This window comes from Suillus discolor (genome assembly GCF_016758755.1).
Source record: "Suillus discolor strain FC423 chromosome Unknown F5147scaffold_88, whole genome shotgun sequence".
Taxonomy (NCBI): domain Eukaryota; kingdom Fungi; phylum Basidiomycota; class Agaricomycetes; order Boletales; family Suillaceae; genus Suillus; species Suillus discolor.
Genome location: NW_024541335.1, coordinates 158,122 through 179,870, shown reverse-complemented (window position 1 = coordinate 179,870; position 21,749 = coordinate 158,122). Strand labels below are relative to the sequence as shown.

The 21,749-nt window shown below is 47.5% G+C and overlaps 8 protein-coding genes across 8 annotated transcripts; 2 read left to right on the top strand and 6 right to left on the bottom strand.

Moving 5' to 3' along the window:
* Positions 1-300: 300 nt before the first annotated feature.
* Positions 301-1,429, bottom strand: F5147DRAFT_747988 (dihydroorotase; the record flags this gene model as incomplete). Its single annotated transcript, XM_041440007.1, has 3 exons — positions 301-369; positions 400-1,236; positions 1,292-1,429. 3 exons carry the CDS (start codon positions 1,427-1,429, stop codon positions 301-303), a joined length of 1,044 nt encoding a protein of 347 aa, XP_041287009.1.
* A 1,029-nt stretch (positions 1,430-2,458) lies between these two features.
* Positions 2,459-3,004, top strand: F5147DRAFT_585725 (uncharacterized protein; the record flags this gene model as incomplete). The annotated part of the gene is made up of 1 exon (XM_041431885.1): positions 2,459-3,004. The coding sequence occupies one exon, from the start codon at positions 2,459-2,461 to the stop codon at positions 3,002-3,004; it is 546 nt and encodes a 181-aa protein (XP_041287008.1).
* Positions 3,005-4,646: 1,642 nt separating this feature from the next.
* F5147DRAFT_779572 (uncharacterized protein) lies at positions 4,647-5,078 on the bottom strand (the record flags this gene model as incomplete). Its single annotated transcript, XM_041442317.1, has 1 exon — positions 4,647-5,078. One exon carries the CDS (start codon positions 5,076-5,078, stop codon positions 4,647-4,649), a length of 432 nt encoding a protein of 143 aa, XP_041287007.1.
* A 1,775-nt stretch (positions 5,079-6,853) lies between these two features.
* Positions 6,854-7,313, bottom strand: F5147DRAFT_549499 (uncharacterized protein; the record flags this gene model as incomplete). Its single annotated transcript, XM_041430385.1, has 3 exons — positions 6,854-6,949; positions 7,001-7,114; positions 7,170-7,313. Coding segments are annotated over 3 exons (354 nt in total), but the record flags the coding sequence as incomplete, so codon positions are not given.
* Positions 7,314-9,325: 2,012 nt separating this feature from the next.
* Positions 9,326-9,604, bottom strand: F5147DRAFT_551765 (uncharacterized protein; the record flags this gene model as incomplete). The annotated part of the gene is made up of 1 exon (XM_041430419.1): positions 9,326-9,604. A coding segment is annotated over one exon (279 nt), but the record flags the coding sequence as incomplete, so codon positions are not given.
* A 1,918-nt stretch (positions 9,605-11,522) lies between these two features.
* On the bottom strand, positions 11,523-12,257 carry F5147DRAFT_821606 (uncharacterized protein; the record flags this gene model as incomplete). The annotated part of the gene is made up of 3 exons (XM_041443714.1): positions 11,523-11,779; positions 11,838-12,189; positions 12,240-12,257. The coding sequence occupies 3 exons, from the start codon at positions 12,255-12,257 to the stop codon at positions 11,523-11,525; spliced, it is 627 nt and encodes a 208-aa protein (XP_041287004.1).
* A 1,703-nt stretch (positions 12,258-13,960) lies between these two features.
* Positions 13,961-18,001, bottom strand: F5147DRAFT_821605 (uncharacterized protein; the record flags this gene model as incomplete). Its single annotated transcript, XM_041443713.1, has 13 exons — positions 13,961-14,011; positions 14,128-14,280; positions 14,339-14,463; positions 14,488-14,922; positions 15,077-15,403; positions 15,438-15,827; positions 15,880-16,248; positions 16,297-16,476; positions 16,561-16,762; positions 16,811-17,449; positions 17,531-17,536; positions 17,620-17,765; positions 17,866-18,001. 13 exons carry the CDS (start codon positions 17,999-18,001, stop codon positions 13,961-13,963), a joined length of 3,159 nt encoding a protein of 1,052 aa, XP_041287003.1.
* Positions 18,002-18,630: 629 nt separating this feature from the next.
* F5147DRAFT_657605 (uncharacterized protein) lies at positions 18,631-19,961 on the top strand (the record flags this gene model as incomplete). The annotated part of the gene is made up of 4 exons (XM_041434295.1): positions 18,631-19,012; positions 19,109-19,190; positions 19,670-19,704; positions 19,801-19,961. The coding sequence occupies 4 exons, from the start codon at positions 18,631-18,633 to the stop codon at positions 19,959-19,961; spliced, it is 660 nt and encodes a 219-aa protein (XP_041287002.1).
* Positions 19,962-21,749: the final 1,788 nt, after the last annotated feature.

Here is a 21,749-nt window from a genome sequence, read left to right as displayed (position 1 = left end):
AATAAGAATTGGAAATCTCCATGCAAGCTGGCTATGTCAAGGATCACAGCGAGAGTCTCGCCTGGGATGATAGCTATGAGAGCAGTGGTCCAAGTTCACGTCATAACCATGACAATATGCTAAACCCGCAGCTGCATGCAGCTACGTTTGCAAGATGTAGGTTACAGGTGAGTGGACTGCTTACATGTCATGTAAGTACAAAGTTGAATCAGCAGTGTGGGCGAGAACCATCTCCTATAGTAAGACCATGCACGAACGAAACGGTCGTTCTTTCTTGCCTTCGAACATCTCGCCCCTCGATCATTCCTTGATATTCACGATCTGCCACTCGATCTGTCTGTTTGCCCAGAAAGGCACGACTGTCTTCCCCTCGCTACTATATTCAGCCTGCACACTCACCCCTTGCACCTTCTCGACAAAACCTTCGGGGCGTCTGAATCCGCCGGAATCTGATAAAATCCGCGCCCAAATTACTCGTAAAATCAGCCAACCTTTCGATCGCTCCGAACGAATCGAGAAGGTGTGCGACGAGGGGGAGAAGGATAGGAGATGTATAAACCCCTGCCGCACACCCGCTTGTAGATGTCGCTGTCGATTTGAAAGGCTCGGATGCGGTGCAGAATCAGAGCCGAGGAAGAATTTCTTGTTGCCGGATTTGATAGCTTCCTGAAGAGCACGTCGATCATCTGGAAACTTGGCGACAGGTTTGCAGAAGTGGAAAGATTGACCTGCCCAATCGTCGACTGTGAGGGAGAGGTGGTGCGCTGTGATTGTGCATGCGACATTGTCACCGCAGACTTTGACAGCATTGATGGCTGCTGCAGTCGTTGCATGTTCGAGAACGATACGCAGCTTGGGATATTTGTTCGCTAGGTTTGCGAGAACGGGAAGGAAACGTTCCTCAGCGTTGAGGACGCAGATGTTTTTGGAGTGGTCGGATGGAATTTCTCCGTGAAGGTTAAGCACGATGCCGTGCACCTCCATCGCTTTGAATAGCTCGTCGTATTTATCATAACTCTCGATTCCCTCGTCCGAGTTCGTAGTTACGCCACGGGGATATGATTTGACGCCGACAATACCCGCAGCCTTCCAATTCTTGACATCGTTGGGATGGAGAGCGTCGGAAAGATAGAGCGTCATGAGGAACTCCACTTTGGATGATCCCGAGTACTCCTTCAACCTTTTCTTGTATTCGATTGCCATCTCTGTAGTGGTAATTGGGGGCACAAGATTTGGCTGCGATCGTCAAGTTGATCGTTGTCCTATGAACTGAGAGGTAATTAGCACGTACCATGACATAGGCAAGATAGAAACCACCCTTATGGACGTGGGGGGTAACGAGCCTTGATAATTCACCATCCCTGAGGTGAACATGAAAATCGGCGGGGGCGGTCACTTCTATTATGTCTCCATAATTTGCAGTGGACATGATCGTGAATCCCTGGACCCGACTAGGGTACAGGTATAACGAGAAAAATCCTCTGTCCAATGATCGCTACCGGCCCGTTAGCGGTCCGCTCGGTTTGCTTGTTTAGGACCACAATTTCTCGCGCTCTCCTTTCACCCCTTCATTGAGGGGCCTCATGTTCTTTCATCTTCACATCGACCTGATATGGCCGCCTCCTCGTCGTCTGTTGTGCCCTCTGCGCATGAACTCGTTCCACCTGCATCTCTTGTTATTGCAGATTACCATATTGCTGATGAAGGTGTTTCTGTTGTGTCTTCCTTTCTGCTCCGGAGATTGTTTGAGTATCAAGGAGTATCGAGAGCGCGGTTCACCGCTTCTCAGCAGTATCCAGCTGGAGTATTCTTGGCGGTGTCAGCCCCAACTGTCCGCCATGTCATTGATCATTTTCCCATGATGACCTGTGCTCATTTCAATGATTTTGGCTCGGTCTCATTCGCTGTCTGTCAAGGCATCTGACACCCATGATTATGTTCGTGATTTGCTGCGAGTTCACATATGTAATGACCACTGCGGTAATTTACTTTTTGTCTTCAAGCATTTGTTGCACGCGCGACGTCGTTTGACCCGGAAGTTCTCCCTGACCCCTTTCTTCAATTGAGCAAACAGACGTGCGCTACTGTGAAGGCCAAGTCCTGTGCCGTTCGTTCTGACATGGAGCGCATTGTTACTCGTCAACAAGACTCTGCGGCCCATCGACATGACTTTGATTCTGATCCTCTTGTGGAGGATGATCTTCAGTTCCCTACAATTTGCACGATGGCTGACAAGATTAACATCATCGCTGAATGGCAGGACAAGATGTCCCCTGCCAACCAGAAACGTGGCGCTTGTGCAGTTTGTGCATACAATGTTCGCGCTGCTGACCTCGTCTCTGTTGACTTATCCAGATTTCTTCTCAGTCTCCTGCAAAATGAACGCTTGCTGGAGCACACACTCCCACGATCCTATGATTTTGAATTGTATCAATGCGCCATTTTGTATCCTAAGGGTATGACTGATTGCTGGTCGTTGGCGCCTCTCTTGCTTTGTCCTTCTTGTTGTGGATACTTATTATGCAAGCAACCACATCAACCTCTCAACTCGTTAGCTAACTTTCAATACTATGGCCATGAGCGGTTGCCAGACGCTGTCCGTAGTGCACTGAAAAGTGCCTCTCTGTATGACCTCATGTTGGTCTCGCGTGCATGTGCGCCTCATGTCACCCATTTTTATTTGTACAAGTTCCAAGTGGGTGGCTATCGCCAGAGCGAGGAGTTGTCTCAGTGGTATAACCAAGGGAACGTTGCTATTCGGCTGCAAGACCCGCCTCAAGTGCAATCCTTGTTACCTCCCTCATATGATGACATCCGTGATGTGGTTTGTGTTGTTTTTACCGGTCATAACCAGTCCCCCACTCACGAGACGTTGAAACAAATGCACCCGATTCTTGTTACCAAGAGCATTGTCAAGACCCTGATTGATTTTTTGACAGCCAGCAATCTGTGGTATCAGCACAGTGAGGTTTCTATTGGAATCCATCAACCTGATGGGAAATAATGGATTGCGCCATGAGGGAAACATCTTAGTCATGAAAATGAGACAGACAGATGAGCAAGAAATCATAAACATGACAGAGAAAGACAAGGTGTTCACGATGTTCCTGCTGAAGGCGTAAGTTGTCATATAGATAAAGAAGAGACGTACACTGACAGGATAGCAGGATATTGTAGGACAGGAGTTGGATGGAAGGGCATTGAAAACAGAGAATACGAAAAAAGTCTGGTGGAGGACTAAGCGAGGCACGTGACACAACAGGATGGGGGAGAAATGGAAATTATGGATTCAGAATTAAAAAATGATATTGGCTGAGAGAAAGGGTTACATTTGGAAAGTGTTGGGTCCAGGTATACCCGTAGGGTTATTCACCACATGATGGCAGAAAGATACATCAATATGGTTAATGATCCATAAATTGTGATACATACTTTACTACAGTTATCCATCAGTCTAGGATACATCCTGTTAGTATAGTTATTCTGGCTTCTAAAAGCAGAAATTCACTCCTATTTGGCTCAATCCTCATGTCAGGACTTCCCACAATATTTCCACACTGCATTTTCAGCCCCGGAGCGTGGGAATTACCCCACAACACCCAAAACATCGACCGTTTTGGGAATCTCCACAATATCAATTATTCCCACACCCTTCCCACATCACTGCAGCTTCACCATTACACCACAATAGGTCCCCCTTCATATATAAGTAGTAGTTTGGAATATATATGTGTAATATAATATAATAGACCACTTTTTTTGCTTATTTGTGTGCCTGCTCCTCCTCCAGGGACCATTTAACATATAATAGGATACAGAATACTTTCACATTTTTGCCCCTGTGGTAGGGAAGTGTCCCAGGTGATTCAAAACATGTTTAGGAGCATACATGAAGAGATTCCCATCTTTATTTTACCTCCTGGAGCCTTCTGCATCAATAGATATAGCATATATATATAAAAATACAAAATATGTTCTTATTTTATTGTTTCCAGGTGGATGGACTTCAAAAAATAATCCCCAGCATGCATTCAACAGTAGGAACAATATATCAGGAGCCCAGGACCACAGGACATCTTCTTGTGTGAGTATGAGACCTCTCTGAGGATTAGTAGTACCTCTCTCCTCCTGTGAGCTCTTGATGCTCCCACTACTCCTCTTGGCGCTGTGATGCTCTCTGCTCCTACATAGTACTATGTACTACTATCATAGGCTCCTGCTCAACCTCTTCCACCCTCCGTGCCTCTCTAGACTCTGTGCCTTCTGTGATGCTCTCTACTCGACCTCTTCCACCCTCTGTGCCTCTCTAGACTCTATGCCTTCTGTGATGCTCTCTGCTCGACCTCTTCCACCCTCTGCGCCTCTAAGTGCCCTTTGTGATACTCACATTTATGTTTGTTTTTTTGGACTATATTTGTATGTTTAATACCAGCCGTTTATTCCCTGCACGACGCACTGACCACTGAGTGACACGGCCATTAAGGTATCTGTGTGAGCACCATTTATATTTGATTGATATCTGGCTGAGGTAGATTACTCATATGAGGCACAAAATGCATGTATTATTAACAGCACAAAAATACGTAGCGAGTGATACATTGTACATACAAAAGGTTCATACCATCGAGACAACAAACACCTTGGATTTACCTTGGAATGGTTCCTCCTTCAGGTTGTTCCTGCACCGTCACCTGACTAGGTGGTGCATTGGCAATGGGACTCCTGCTCCCATGGTGTCCATCTGCTCGAGGAGGCTCATGCTGATATGCACGCTGATAGCCAACATGACCCTCACAACTGGTTGGATGCATGTATTCTCCACGTATGTCTGGTGGGGGAGGACCACGCAAGCGGTCATCCAGAAGTTCATGGTCTGCGTACCGCATGTCACGATAATACGGTCGCCTATTCCCAGTGGCATCGCGATAGCCTGTGCTCTCATGGTGAGGAGCATATGCATATCCCGGGTAAGTTTCACCACGGTCGCCATAATACAAATATTCCCTCTGATAAGGGTACTCTCCTCCAGGTCGTGGTCGCCTGGTGTATGCATGCCGGCCCAAGTCCTCATGGTACATGTACGCACCACGTGGCTCATCACTGGGGTGACAATGATCATTATGTAGTGCGGGAGAGGTGTCTCAATGAGCGCGCAAGTCACCATGAAGGTATCGATTGTTGGGGGGCTCATGTGAGTGATTGTTGTGTGCCCCATGAGGGTCAGCATGGCGAGATTCCAGTGCATCATGGTTAGAAATGGCAGGGCTAGGACGAGTACCGTCTGATGAAGCATGTGGTGGATTTTGAGGTAGTGGGGGAGGGACATCTTGGATATGGACAGACTGTCCATTACCTTCTGTGCGTTCTGCAGGATGTTCTGAGTTGCATGGGGAAGACGGAACTACTGGAAGAATGGGTGCTTCTGTGACTTGTGCAGAGGTTGGGCGATCAACAGATGTCTCAGGGTGCACGACTCCACCATTATTCTGTGAGTCTTTGTCTTCTTGCAGGAGACGCATGGCCTTGGTGAGAGGAGGCTGGCTTCCTTTAGCCACTGGGCGTGCACATCGCACTGGGCTTATGTTAGTAGATATCCGAACATATATGCAGAGCAAATACCTTTTGCAACATCGGGAGGTCCATCACGAATACATGTTGCTGCATTGTCTGTTTAATCATAAGTCAGGATTCCCGCTGAACTGAGATAACCATAAAGACTTACCTATAGTGGGTGATGGTTGATGTTCTTCGTCACCTGAGAATCCTACTGTGAGAGGAGATGAGTGCCCTCCTTTGGCACGAGCCTTGCCTGCAGCCTTTGCACTTGGCTTGTTCTCAATGGCCATCTTCTCTTCTAACTCAATTGGTCGTACACGCTTCTTCACAGCTGGTACACCTCCAGTATTCAGCTTCTGCTTTCGCGAGCGTGAAAAATCATCATAGTCGGCATTATCCTCGCTGTGGAGCTTGTCATCAGACAAGTCAAGAGGCTCCTCCTCATCAGGCTTGTTGACACCATCTGGACTAGACAGAATTTCTATTGGAGCTGCCGCTGGTTTGGTAGGGAGGCGCTTGCAAGCCTGAATGGACGTGGAATAGGAGGAGGAGGAGGTATGAGTACTTCAGGACGTAAGTTTGTTTTGCGGATGATAGTTGTGGTGTCCTTGGCTACGGTACCAGAATCATCATTTTGGGTGTGAGATGATGATGGGGCTTTTGGCTTCTTCTTCCTGGTTGTCGCAGAGCTGTGTTGAAGGCATGCAGGGCCATTATAATCAAAAGTTCCATTGACAAACATTCACCTTGCATTTGGAAAGGGAGAGTCCGCGGGAGGTGCCTCTCCGATGATGACAGGCTCCTTAGAGGCTATCACAGCCGCTGTCAAGTCATCATGAGCTAAATTGAGCCCACAAAAATATTAGCATGTACCTCTGATAGCTTTTGTTACTTTGACAACACGCATTGTCTTTGCCTTCAATGCATAGGCAAGTACACCAACTTCACGTTGTGTGAGTCCTGCAACACCTTTACTCTGTGAGTTAGTATTGTGAGACTCTCCTGGCATCAAACTTAAGTGCGCAGGGTACCCCTCAATGCGTAGATTATCATTAGCCAACGAACTAGCCATCAATATCCAGGGGAAGGGTCTATCTGCAAACTTGCCACCGAGTTCCGCTGGGGAAAGAATCATTAGGATTTCACTATGAGATATAATGCGTTATGAACCAACTTGTTTGATTAACCCAGCCTTGAGTGACTTCAATGCATCCTTCTCTTTGCCTGCCTCAGATGAGCTCACATCCAAGACTTCTATTGGCGCAAGGTCATGATCCCCTTCAGCATCCTTGAAGGCCTGTTCCACAGCAGCAAGTGAGGTGGTGTTATATACATGGGCCTTCATATGCCCAATGATTGCATGGTCACTGGCTCGGCAGCGCTTCTCAAAGAACTACAGAGGGTATTAACAGATATTAAAACTTTTGAGGTACGTAACACTTACACCACCGGCACCGGGCGTCATGTGAACATGGCCAAGTGATGCATCTTCATTGACAATATTGCCGCACATGACAAGAGCTGCCTCGAAACCTTGCCTGGCAGCGGCTCCATCAAGCTACAGGTAAGATGCTCAGCTCGTTAAGAAAATATTATGGAATGAGATCACTCACAATACTTCCTACCCTCTTGTAATTTTTTTGGAATGATTGCGTGCATTGTGCAATTGTTTGAGTATCTGTCAGTATGTCGAGCTCCTCATAGGTATCGAGGATGTCCTGATAGGTATCTGGGTAGGTTTTCTTGAAGCGCTCATAGCACTGACACCGGATACCAGTGCCTGTAAGATCGATAATCAGCATTGAGTGAAGAGTGCATGCACAGTATAAATGAATCACTTACTTGGTGTCATCAGACCATCCTGGGGAGGAGCACTGTCACCAAGCCTTGCAAGTTCCTGGCATGTGCACCCCTTGAAGTACCCTGCGTAAAGATTCCAGTAGTTGGTGCTATTGATCACTCGACCTCGACTCTTCATCCACAGGTTGATTACCTGGTACAAGGGCATGTTCGTATTCTTGGCGGTGTCATTGACGACAGCATCCAAAGCAGTGTAACCTTCTTCGAGTGCAGAGTTCGTCTCTAATGAACGGCGACCAGTAACAGAGGCACCATCATCATCCATTGTAAGATCAGACTTGACATAAGATCCTCCGGTGGTCGATGGACTGAATGTGACTGCACGCTGACATGGTCCACTAGCCGAAGGTGGAACCAAACCCTCTGCAGGCTTGAGGGGAGTTGGTGGGATGATATGCATCATTGGAACAGCTCCTTGAGCTGGCAAGGAGCTCACTGACGAAAAATCCCAGGGCCCATCTGATCCACACGTATCAGGTTGTAAGCTTCCCTGAGAGCTTGGACCTGCAACTGCAGGCATGAGAAGCGGTGAGGTTGGTAACTGCGAATAAGATGCTAGCGGGCTAGGCAAGAGTCCTGGAGCATTATTTTCTATCAGAGGCGATGGCACGGACCACAATGGCCGGGCTTCAGATGGTATTGTGAGAAGGTTGTAAGGACCCATGGAGTTTGAATTGAGAGCGCCATACTGTGGCTGCTGGCTGAATACATCCATGTTTTGAGGCATGACTGGCTGCTGCTGCTGCTGGCCAGTGGGTACCAGTGTGTTGGAGAATAGATCCTGTACCTGCACAGGGTGCTGAGCAGGCATATTCTTGACCAAAGGAGAGTTGTGATGGCTGGAGGGCATTGAATCTAGCAGCAAAGTCAGAAATCTGGGGAAAAGTCTTTAATGAAGAATTACCAGGAATGAGGCTATTAGTGGTATGGTCACTGGGAGCACAGGCTGCTTGACGTCGGATAGCAGCATCCCTTGCAATACCAACATCCCGTGATGTTGGCTTGGTTGTGCTGCGTAGTCTTGATGGAGTGAGTTCTGCTGGCGGATCCTTGTATCGACCACCTCCGAACTGTTCTTGGACATATCCTTCCTGCATGTACTCAGAGCCTGTAGCAGCAGGTGACAACACAGGAAGGTATGCAGGAGGTGAGGACGCCTGATCATCAGTAGGGTCAGAATAGTAGTCTGATAGATTGAGCATCATGGCCTTTGCACGACATCAGAAAAAATGGCATGTAGCAATGAAAATACATACCGGACTAGCAGATACAAAGGTGGGTGAAAAAATGAGGACACAATGCCTCGTACTTATGGCAAATTTTGGTGTGTGCGAAATCCTTAATTTCATTGAGACCAAACAAGTTAGAATAATGGGTAGGAAGTACAGAAGCAAAGAACAACGTACCAGACATCATGGAGGTCCACTGAGGAGAGCGTAGAGGGTGAATTGGTAGACCTCTTGGAGGCTCCAGAGGCTCTAGAGAGGGCTCAGAATCAAAGTAATTTTGTGACTAAAGATCACATTAATCTATGGCTGAAACCTTACTTTGTGCCCAAGACAACACAATGTCAGACAGAATTAGGTTATTCCCAGAGTATGAACTATGTCCATGTGCTATCTACAGGATAGACTCTTGATTAATGTCTAAGGCGCTTCATAGGGCGAATGTCACTCTCACTAAATTGCAACTCTGAGTCGTCCTCATAATCATTTGCATTGTCAGTGCTGTCGTCATACTTGGAACTAGATCCCCCCTCGACAGAAGCAATTTGTGGGATAAGTTCCCTGGTATGCATAGCGGATAGTTTGGGGACTGCTCGAGAAGCTGGGCGAGGAGGTGGCCATGTGATTTCCACGATGACTTGGGTATGACGACGAGGGGCAGGCAAAGAAGATGGATTGAGATGAGGAAGACCCTTTCTGTCAATGCGACCATCAGCAAATGCACATTGCCCATGGGAGTGCATAGAGCAAGCTGAGGGGGCATCTCCAATTATAACAGGGTCCTTTGAGGTAGTGAGACGTATACGAGCAGCATTGCTCACCACTGCTCGGATGGTGAGGGTGCCTGCCTTGAGGTGGTTGATGAGATTGGCACGATGTTGGTGGCTCAGATCGTGAATGCCTTTGGTGCGAGAGAGAGAGGGACACAGCTTGCCAGGCATCAAGGTCTCGTCAGGGTAATTGGTGAGGACATACCTAGGCGAGCTAGTTCCTTTGGGAGCATTTTCCAGGGGAAGTCAGCACTTGTGCGCCCACCGAGTGATGCTGAAATAATTTGATGATTAGTATGAATGTGTAATGATTAATCTTACCGACAAGTGCCCTCATCCCACCCATGATACAGGGTATCCCATCAAGCTTCTTCCATTCTTCACCAGGACAGGAGTCTCCAGAGGCTTCAGTAAGTTGGACATCCTCTGTTGACACGGCTACATCAACAAGCTGGAAGCAGGTCAGCAAAATTTGAACATCCGATTACACTATTACTCACAATCCGAGTAAAAGAAAAAGATTGTGAATCTGTGAGCGTGGCAACATCGATGAGGTGAGGTGATTTCGATGTGCTGGTCACTGTCATGGCCATTTTGCAGGAGGTAGTGTTTAGATGACGTACAGGAGGTAGTGTTTAGATGACGTATGAAAGTGGCACCAGCTGTAGATAGCAATCAATCGATAATGTGCAGACCATGTGCCAGAGAAAAGTGAGGACAATTCCAGTAAGTTCAAGGAAGCTCAAAAAATTGAATTGAACTTTGAAGAAGTGCGGAGTCAGTGTCAAAGTGACTTTCCAGAAATGGTAACTGTAACACGTAGCGCTAGTAACTACAGTTGATTCTGATTGACTCACGTAGTTCAAACATAGTTGAATTCAATTAAATCATTTTTGAGTTGTATACACCTCTGTACACCTTCAAACACATCATATTGCACAAGATTCTCACTCAGGCTCACCATGGTCTACCAGAGGATCAGTCCTGATAAAAAAATGAGATACATGTTACGCACTCAAATAGATCTGTTATGCGGAGCCCTAAGAGGGGCGTCGTCCGCTAATGTTCATGACGTAACCGGAAGGATCCGGTATAGCAAGTGAGACCGGCGATGACGAGTCAGCAGTGATCACAGTACGTGCGTGTCACGTGACTTCTAAGACGGATGTCTTTGAAGTCGCTCAAGGTAAGGACAGTCTTGTCCGAACGATGAGGTCGATTGAGGTAGACTTAGTCGCAATGAGCAACTAAGAAAAGATACTAGAGACTGAAGCCAAAGGGGTGTTCAGAGGGAAGTATGTTCCAGGGAAGATTGAGTAGATTCAAGTTAGAGAATCTAGTACAGGGTGACCGACTACTTATACTAAGTGGAAAGGGTTAAGGGCAAGGCTACCGCACAGTAGGTAAGGGTAAAGGGGAAACGAGAATGGTATAGGTGCGTTGGCAACAGAGCCGGATTAGTGATGGATGGTCGAATGTGGAATGAGACCGATAAACGTTGGGACAGACCAACGGTATGAATACAATGTGCGGGAATCCGCAGTCAGAAGGAGCAGAAAGAGGAAAGCCACATTGGTGGCACGAGTCAGACCGACTTATAGGTGCGGGACCACATTGGTGGTCGAATCAGGGGAGGAACGTGTGTGCACGTGCGTAGGTAGAGGTAGAGGCGGGCGATGTGAGGGACGGGAACGGTCCCGAGGATCCGGTCAACGGAAAGTCAGTAAAGGAGGGTGAGCCGGTAGATGGTGAGGGCGAGGACGAAGGGAAAATGATAGGGGGGCCACATGACCGATGTTACTTGTAACAATACAAACACTTGAAATTCTTTTCGTCAGAGCATTATATCTCTGTGTGGGCCTAACATGGGTGGTATTTCAGATATTGCGGCTCTTCCTCACTATTTACCCATGAAATCTGATGCTTGGATAATGGATTGAGACACCTCCATTGCCTATCTACTACATTCCAAGATAACTTGGCAATATGGACAATTACGGTAAGTTCAAAATGAAACTTCAGATTATTAAACTTCGAAGAAGCACAGTGTCAGTGCCCTCAGCCTACCAAGTAATGTAGCGCTACTAAGGAGGCTCGAGAGGTTGCGAGTTTAGCAACCAGAGGCTGAAGAGGGTTTGTAGCCTCTCAGGAGGCTTGCTACAACCATTTGTTGGCTCGGGCCAAACAAAGCCGCGGCTCGAGCATGCACGAGATGTCCCACACCCAAACCACCCATGACTTCAAGCCAGAATTTGCCCTGCATCTGACTGACCATAAGTGTCGTATCAAGGCGCTCTGCACCTGCTAATACTAAGAGCCGTGTGGAGCGAAGCCCAAGGAATATAGACGAAAGTGACGGGAACCAACCTGCAAGAAGATCGGTATGAGATGTAACTCAGTGGGTTCATGAGTTTCAGGAGGTAACCAGCTGGCAGAACAGGGATGACGTTACTAGGAGCGCGAAGGATATTGGAGTATACATGTTCAACGAGGCTACTCGGTGCACATGTGAAAGACTTCTGCATGAGCTCTGCAGCGGTGTGCGCTGTTTCCTGACCGAGAGGCACGAAAGCGATGTTAGTGGGTGTACGAGCTTCATATTGGAATGGAGGGGTGAGGGTGTCGAGGTCATGTGTTCCGATAGCAACAAGGCTTCGCCTGTGCCCGATGGTTTGGTGTAGTTTGTCTTGGAGGTCAATAAAGGATGCATAGCTCATGGACGTGAATTTGATGTTGCGAAGCACTGCACATGTGAAGAAAGGACGGATGTGTTGGGTCTGGGAGTGGTAATGTTTGTTAATGCAGACAATGCGAGGGGTAAGCGTACCTCTTGAGAGACGGTCATGGTGATGAGATCTTTCCCCTGCACTGCAAAGGAACTAGATGACCTCGTGATTGTCTGTGCAGACAGGGACACGTTCCTGAAATTACCTTGATTTTGTAAAGGAGCTTTTCCCTGATAAAATGACTACTGAGTTTAATGAGCCAATCAGCGCTTGAATAACAATGTTTACATACAAAAAACATATCCTAATACCTCCAGTGTACATGAAAATCGTCTAGTGTACATATTAAGATGTTCCATGACATGCTGGTTTGAATGGTACTAATATATCTTCTCTATTCAAACTGTATTTGGTGAAATAAATCAGCTCTCCAACATTCATGTTAGTTGCTTTAGCCTGCTTACTGAGATAAGTTGCGCCCTGCCTCTTTACTTATGGGGTGGAAAGCAAAACATCTCACTCTTGCTGATAAAACTGCTGCAACACATCAACACACCACAAAGTATGCTCGATCTGAAAGGTGCAAAGAACTCTTGCTTTGAGTATTTCTTCTCTAAGTACTAATACTACGTGTGCAGAGGTAAAAACACTCGTTGACTTTGGAATTTGCACATATATGCCAAAGCCCACAGTCGAAAGGGTTCAACAAAGCCCCTCATTGATGCTTCCAAATAACCTACCCTTGATTTCGATGTTGAGCTCCCACCCCTTCCATCCAATCTAATCAACCTCGCAACAACAGATCTTCCAGATACCTACCTGTTTCAACAAGCATCACAAAGTGCCGACAACCTTGACAAATCAGATCTTGCGCAATGGGATGTCAATCTGCCATATCATGCTCCTCAACCTTTGGACACCCCAGCAGAAGTTTGCTGGACACAAAACCTTGTCCAGGTGATTCATGGTTGACGATGCCGAATGAGAGGGAGGAGGTATATGAGCGTGCTAAGAAGCACAGTTCAGAGGGAGTGATGGATCTTTGTGCTGAGTTGAGGGAAAGTATTGACATGCTCTTGAGGCAGTGGATGATATTGCATGACTATGTTGATGGTATGGAAGATTGTGACAGACACTGCAGGATGGCACAGTGCCTCTTACAGTGGCGTGCTTGCAGAATCTATCGTTATCACAATGAGGTGCACATGATAATGGCAGGATTAAATCCATATACATTGGACAGTGATATTAGCTAGCTAGGATACTGTTACAGGCATCCGTAACACCTACAGGAGCCTCAGCTCTGCCTACGCCAGCCCCTGCTCTGCTAGACTCCCCACGCGGCGGTGCGCCGCCCGTGCCTAGAAAGACAGCGGTCTGGACCGCTGTGACCCCGCCCCTGGCGCTATGACCCCGCCCCTGGCCTAGATGGCCTTGTACCTGATCCATGGAGGCTGTACGCCTCATGGTCACCCTAGATCAGCGCATGTATACCACATGTCGCTTCATGTAGATCCGGAGCGCCCTTGGCGCCTCATGGTACTTATGCGCAGTCGCACTTAGCGCTGCATGCTTGATCAGAGGTTAAGCCTCATGTACCTTATCTGAACCTCATGTCTTGTTATCATAGATCCTTGATATACTATAGATTACAGACTGAGCTAGAATACCTATATGTAGCACATATAAGTAGACAGATTATTGTACTTAGACTTTACTTTAATCTACTAGGTTCATCCCCAGAACTTGTTCAACTAAGTCTTCCAACTTGGTTGTCTAAGACCGCACTTCTAAGTCGCTCCCCGCTTCTTAGCCGTATCCGCTAGCCCTGTATCTTGACGAGCGCCGTCTTACCGAGATCACCGGAGGAACCCTTGACGTTCCGTCAAGCCGAGAACCACCCTCAGCTTCAGTAGGCTCACTCGAGCCGTCGCTGAGAAGACCTATCCTAGTTCGCACACGCCGACCGACAGTCAGCGTAACAGATACTGGGATCTGAAGTATGAGTGTTCTTAGATAATGTTGAAAAGCATGCATGTCTTCCTCTCTAAGACCCATGCAGTGGTACCCGTGCAGTGTTGCTGCAATTACAGCAAGCACCCAAACACCGCAGTCAAAACCATTTGTTTGGACTACTTCAGTCTAAGAATGTATCAGATGAGATCGCTTTTCACTCGATTGAGGTAGCAACAATACTTACGATCAGAGGATGTGCGACCCACCCATCAAAGTCAATGTTGACATGAACCATGTGATTGTGTTGTCGAGCAATGCCCAGAAGACGAGCAATCAGTTTCATGATGTCCTGGATTAATTTAGTCCATGCTGAAATGAATTAGATGAGCTCACGAACCTTAATATTGACTTTCCAGGGCTTCCGCTCCACAAAACTGTCAAATAGATGGAGCTCCTTGCTTCGGAGGTGCACAACACACAGAACCCAGTGGCCAACATGTGATGGTCTATGGATGGGAAGGATCCATACCTCTTTGGCCCAGTAACGTGTCCATGACATGTTTTGCCACAGAACATCATGAGGTGCATTATATCGGATGCGCAGGAGGTCATGAGTTGAAAGGATAGCAAACTGTTCAACCATGCGAGATAATTGTACTGCCTCTAGGTAAAGAAGCATAGCGCATCCATTGATGCAAGTGTCATTGAGCAGCGCAGTCTGAGAAGCAAGAAGTGCAATATCCTTTGGCTCAAATACTTGACTAGGACATCCATGGTAAGGAGCAGATACTCGTGTCTCGACAGTGCCTGGAATGATGATCCCTGCATCTGGTAGAGGCCTTCGGTCAAATGTGATGTCCTAGAAAACTCATGAGCATGGATTACAGCGTGAACATCAGAAAAATAAATGCTACCTCAGGGGATTGCCAGCAAAGGTCGGCCTTAGGTTCATTCATGATAGTGTCGACATTATCATCCTCACCTCCAGTGACTCCACCAGTCAGAATGTCCATAAGGACAGCATCTTCAGGTTTGAGAGCTGCGTGATCAGCTTCAAAGAACACTTCTTGTCCAGCCTCTTCATCCTCAGTAGGTATGATATACGAGACAGGAAACGTATTGATGCATTCAAGAGGACAACCTTCGAAAACACCTGATAGTTTTTGAGCTAGGGATATGGCATCTGTTGCGCAAGATGTGAATCGTGCTGCAGGTGCAAGTGAGCTCATCCAATGGGTTTGAAGATGCTGAAGATGCTCCTGCCGCTGGCGAAGTGGGACTAGGAAAATTTCATCTGCAATGCACTGAGCTTGCATAAGGACAAAGTGAAGTAGGATACTTACTACCGGGTGTCAAAAGAGCAAGTTCTATTGCTGAAAGCTCATCGCCAAACCATCTGCAGAGATTGTCTGCCTCCAATCCAAGACGCTGCTTCTCTTCAATACATCTATCTCTCTTCAACATCGCACAAATTCCATCACGGATATCTTGGTCCTCTAGCCAACGAGGAACATCACCTGTCAAAGGGGTGATCCATACATCTTCCATCAAAGATTGATCATTACATAGATCATTGAGCTTGGTTGGAAGTGGCATTGGAAGCGGGATGCTGTAGGTTGGGTCATAGAGCTCCTCGAGGCGCTCACAATATGCATTGAACTTGCGGAGTGCAGTCATCAAGGCTGGTTGACACTTTGAGATTGCCTTGCGAGTCTGTTGATGAAGTTTAGTGACTACCAAGTATCATCAATGCCATCAAATAGAAGTATTACTAGTACCACCTACCTAGTGCCTGTTGTGCGCCACCCACTGCACGATCCAACTTATCCCATTCAAAGAAGCTCCCAATAGCACGTTTGCGAATATTGATCTTGATGTCCCGTGCTAAAAGAAGTGTCCGAACAAAGTCAAGGTTCACACCTTTCAACTCTGGAAACTGGTCATGAACATTCAGCGATGCATATAACACCTCAACTTTGGCCATGAGATGTTGATGACCCCGTTCAAGGCTGTCGAGTGCCTCAAGTGTATCATCTGTGGCATCAGCTTTGGTCATCATCTCCCTTGTTGCCTGCAATGCCCTTTCTGAGGTGTCCAGATCTGCTTGTAGAGCAAGAACAGTGTCTAACTCTTTCTTCAGGCATGCAGGTGCATCTAAATCAAAAGCTCAGTGAGGCTCAAGAGGGCTGGGAGGGTACATACGAGCACGAATCGATAACTGAGATTGTCTCTGGGAGGCCCATTCATTGCATAGCTCATTGATAGGCACTCCACATTCCTCAAGCATGCTCTGTGCTGCTGTGCCTTGCTCGCCAACCCCACGTTTAAGTCGACGCTTAATCCAATCTCCTAGATCTGTACGCATTTCAAGTCCAATAGCAGCTGCTTGTCAATCAAGCAACCACAGTCTACGCTGACACTAGGACCAGCTGTCAATAAATTCCATTAGTAGAACATCGAAAGAACTTACTGAGGAAGAATGCTGGATTCCTATCAGCCGAACAAGTCTTGACCACAACCTTTCGGTTCCCTTGCCATCTGACAGCCCAAGGCCATGGCACATTCGTGGGTTGTACTCAAGTTGACAGGCCCATTCATGACCATAGGCATGCATTGCTGTTGTGGCAAAGCGCAAGCGCTTCATGATAGTTGGTGGTAGGATGTCATACTAGTAGAATAAATCAGAATCTGATCTCCAAGTCATGAAGTGACTCACCTGATGCAGTGATCGTGATAAGACGCACCCAACATCATAAAGTGTGACAACAGTAGCTCTTGGAGGTAGTAAGGCAGAGAGATGATCAATCAAGGCGACAGCATACTTCTGCTGCTCGCCAGGAGTATCTATGTTGGCAAAGAAGAGAGGAATGTCATGACGGCATATAAGTGCCATAACCCCGGTATCATCGAAGCTATCCATCGAAGACTTCTGCTTCTTGCCATCAGCAGCTTCATAAGAATTCTCACATTTATCAATTGCATCGTGGGGCACTAATGACTTGTGCAGTCTAGGCGGAGATTTGCGGCTTCGAAGGATACGATGATCAATAGTGTCGACTTGTGCTTTTGGAAGAAAATATGAGGTGTCATAGAAGTGTGGTGAATCACCAGCTGATCGCCGATGCCAGTGATGGAAGTTTCCATCTGTTGCCACGTGTATATCACCTCCTTCGCTCAGGTCCTGACCAAATGCTATCCCACCAAAGCATGCAGGACATCGTTGTGTAAGGATGGAGGCACAACGCTCACGAGGAATGAGTAGTTCTGGTGCAGTGGCATCAGAGGCTGAAACATTCTGACACTCCCGGTGTTCAGCCTCTACACGGTCCCAACATGCTGATAGAGCATTTTCGAGCTGACATTCAACTTCTACTTGTAGAAGGTCAAACCATTGAATGGCTTGACCAAGGCTTCATCGGAAAGGCTCTTGGATAACCTCATCCTGTAACATTAAGATGAGTAATTGATACGCAGTTTAGGCAGGATCCTTACCTTTGAGTTTGTGATGCGGAATCCTCATCGTACATAGTGAGTGTGTAGTGCAGAGGCAAGTGCATTGACAGCATCACAAGAGCGTTCGAAAAGGGTTTGATAAAAGGCGAGTAACTTGACAGACACTGCCATGCGAGGTTGTGAGGGAGCCATTGGGAATAAGCCATGAAAAACAAGGACTTGAGCTTGGGTAGCACATCTACAGCTCAAGACCTCAACGGAAACAAAATCTTACAGCGATTTAAATTATTTAATTAAATGTGCTATATATATGAGTACTTACAATCAAAAAAAGACATATGATGGACGTGCGTTTTTGTGCGCATGTATGTGAGCGGCACAAAGATAAGGCCAGTGTGGGTATCCTTTGAAGAGGTGCTCCTAGTGTCCTCACAGTGTAGTCAAGCTGTACCATGACAAGAGTGGGAATAAGAGACTTCCAACTGTTATATAAACGAGTAGATGTAACATCAGGTTGTGTGCGACGGCTTGGTGTGGGTTGGTTATCAGTAGATTCAGTGACCGGAAGTACATCATCATCGTGAAACACATCTTCCCAGGCATCAGTGAACTCAGTATCTGGCTCGAGGGCAACAGTTTCTGTGTGCCTCTCTTGGACAGATGAAGTGTCTTGAGACTGAGTTGAGCCCGCCATCAGACTGGCCATCTTAGCAAGCAGCTGGCGTTGTTTGACCCTCTGGCCTGGCACTTCCACTATCACTTGAGTTTTTCGTTTGTCCCTGAGTTTCCGTGGACTGGAAAAGTGGATGCCCAGTCCAGAGGATGTAAGTTGAGCTGCACGGGTCCCTGTACATGGAGTCACTGGCATGATGAAGAGAACCAAGAATAATCAACAAAGAGTCTGTGAGAGAACACAAAAGCATATGCATAGATAGTAAAGAAGGCTTGAGCTGCGTGACACTTTGGATCATCCTAATGGAAGGCAACAAGGTGCCGAGAGGTGTGCAGCGAGGTGCCAAGAGGTGCGCAACAAGGTGCGCAACGAGGTGCCAAGTGTGCAACGAGGTGTGCAGGAGGTGCACAATGAGGTGCCAAGAGGAGGGCAATGAGGTGCTGAGAGATGAGGAGGGACGAGGTGGCAGTTTCCACATCTGTAACCACACTTTAGGGCTTGGAGTGCAGATGCTCGTAGTGCTGCCGCAGTCCGGTCCAGAACCATGGTTCGAACCGGACTTTTGGTCCGGTTCTCCGCGGTTCGGTCCATGGTTCTTGCACCAGCTAGAACCAGACTGGAAAACGGTTCTCGGTTCTAGCTCTTCCCAAACGGTCCAGTTCTGGTTCAGCCTTCCCGAACCATTCCGAACCCTTATCGACTTCGACTTCGACAACATCTGCCTCGACATCAGACTGTCATCTTCGGGATTCACGTTGTTGATTAATCAAGCTACATTTAGCCTTTTCGAAGGTAAGCACTAACTAATTAAACTCTCAAGTCTCTCACCAACTCACCTCTATAACAGGAGGTTCTGTTCATTGAGGACCGGCTACAACACTGCGCAAGACTACCTTTTACTGGAGGTGGATATATTAGGCGCGATCAAGGTGGATTTTGGAGGGATTGTGTCTTGCACTATGCTGCAGAGGTGCGTATTATGATTTGTACTCTGAATGCTGATGGCTCCCTCAAGGGCCAGCACTCATCGCTACCAGTGCACAACCCATCACACACCACGCTACCTGCGCCTATGTTGATGCCTGCCACCTCACCGCATCCCCTCCCACTCGCTTGCTGTTCTTGCCGGCTGGCTTTTGCTGGCTGGCTCGCCGTGTCTCACTCACCCACTGTCTCTCGCTCACTGTCTCACATGCCCGCTGGCTGCTCTCGCCCTCTGTCTCTCACCCTCTGTCTCTCACCCGCTGTCTCTCACCCCGCTTTCAAACCAATATTCTGCGACGACTCGACAAGAGAACAGAGGGGATCCATAGGAGCGGCAAAGACACGCACGCTAATCTACTGCCCACCCTCCTTCTCCTCCAGAAGACATGCCATCAAGCTGTGATACACCTCACCACTCTACCCCAACGCCACCCTCTCCACCCACATCTCAAACACGTCATCAAGCACCAAAAGATCAGCGGCTACAGAGGCAGAGAGGGGTATGTAGCCATGTCATTGGAGTAGCTACTCAATGTGTAAACTAGTATTTCAATGTTTTTTTTTTCATGCTCGCCGCTGAAAATTTTCGGGTTCAGTTCGAGTTCGGACCAGAAAAAAACCGAACTGGACCACAGAGAACCGTTCTCTGTGGTCCAGTTCGGGGTTCGAAGATTTTGCAGAACCAGACCATGGTCCGGTTCTCGGTTCTCGTCCAGGACCCTCTGAACCAGACCAAACCGGACCACGGCAGCACTAGATGCTCGCATTCCCGAACCCTAATGTATGGGTCTATATCAATGTTCCGCTTGTTCGGAGAGTTCAGAGTTTTTTGTCTAAACGTAAAATTGTTTGAGTGTCATGAGAGTGCCACACAAGCACACTGTAACATACCTTGTGAAAATTAAACAATGGACAGCATAGACAAGAGCTTAAGAGTTTCTGAGATGCTGGACGAAGTAGTATAGCACTTTTGAAGGATTGAAAGGGTTCATGTAGGCACGCAGGGAGGTGCTGGAGGCCCACAAGGGAATGCAAGAGCACAAACTGTGATTGGATGGTGGATAAAGTGGTACTAGAGGCCTATTGGGAGGGTTAATGGAGGTGCGCAGGGAGGTGCTGGAGGCCCGGGAAGGAATACGAGAGCAAGAACTATAATTAGATAGTGGGAGGGTGGGTCTCGGAGACTAGTTTCCCATAACATAGAAACCAGGTCTCTTAAACCCTTTATAGGCACCGAGAAGTGCTGCCTGAGGTGGAAATTTTCGGGTCAAAAAGTCGAACGGGCGTTTCGAAAAAGTGAATCTTTAGACTTTCTGGAGTTCAAGGACTCCGCTGGCTCTATTAATTCATGTATTTCAAAAATTGCTATCAGGATTTGCAATTAATTTGAGGGAAGGAATAAGGGTAGCATCCGGCGCCGAGTCACCACAATATCGCCGCCTTCTGTTTCGTCAACAGAAGGGTATATTATTCGTGTATAAAAGAACGATAGTCACCGTATTCCAAGCTTCACCTTCCTTGAATCCTAAAGCGGGATCCCAGACACGCCGCCAGATCCTTTTGCTCCCGGGCCAGTGAAGACATGATGAGGCGGGCACAAATGTGCAGGACAATGAGTATGCGGGTGTGCAGGAAGAGGGGCGGGCGGGAAACACAGGAAGGAGGCGGATGAGAAAGATGGGCGGAAGGACAGCGAGCATGGCATGACCATGAGGTAGACTTAGGGCGGAGCCTGAAAACAATGTTCCAAGGTAGCTATATGCAGCGGCGGGGAGACGGGAGGTGCTCATCAGTGCTTGAAGTCAGCAATGAGCGCTCGAGCTACCATATGTGTGCCTATGTTGTTGTGAGTATGCTGTGCAGGATTTAACCACATAACTCACCTGCACGCCTTAGGGTCCGGAATCTGCCAGCAGTAGTCGGTCGAAATTGAGCTGGCAGCTCGAGGGACATATCGCAATAGTGAGTCATATCTTTGGTATCATGGCTGATGGGGCAATACCTAGTTCGAGGCTATCAGTACAGTTGCTTTCGTAAAACTTTCGTACTGCTCGAGCAATATGAATGTATCTGAAAATAATAGGCTGTTTCTATTCTTGCTCGTGGTCCACTGAGCAATCAACTTCTAAACTTCGTGGCTGCGCTGGCAGGGTCGCTGCATGTTCAAATGAAGAAGTGATGAGTAAGATTGGGTTTTCATACAAAGGTCGTAACCACTTGAATAGGTTCTTGCAGGTTCTGTCTCCATTTGTGTCATCCGACAGCAACAACAATTCTGCCAAATCATTCAGAATCGTGCCAATGCATGATATAAAAGCTGGCCGTTGTCCTATAGTAGTCCCCCATCCTTGGCGATATCATTCGAGAACCCCTTCAGAAGATTCCACATCACTTCACACAGCAAATGCATTTCTCCCTCCTCGCCATTGTTGTCGCTTTGACAGCATCCATGTCTGTCAATGCAGCAACTCCATGTTTGCCTGGCAATGATCCCGAAGTGACTTGCCAGACAACTAGCGAGTGCTGCAGTGGCTATCTTTGTTTA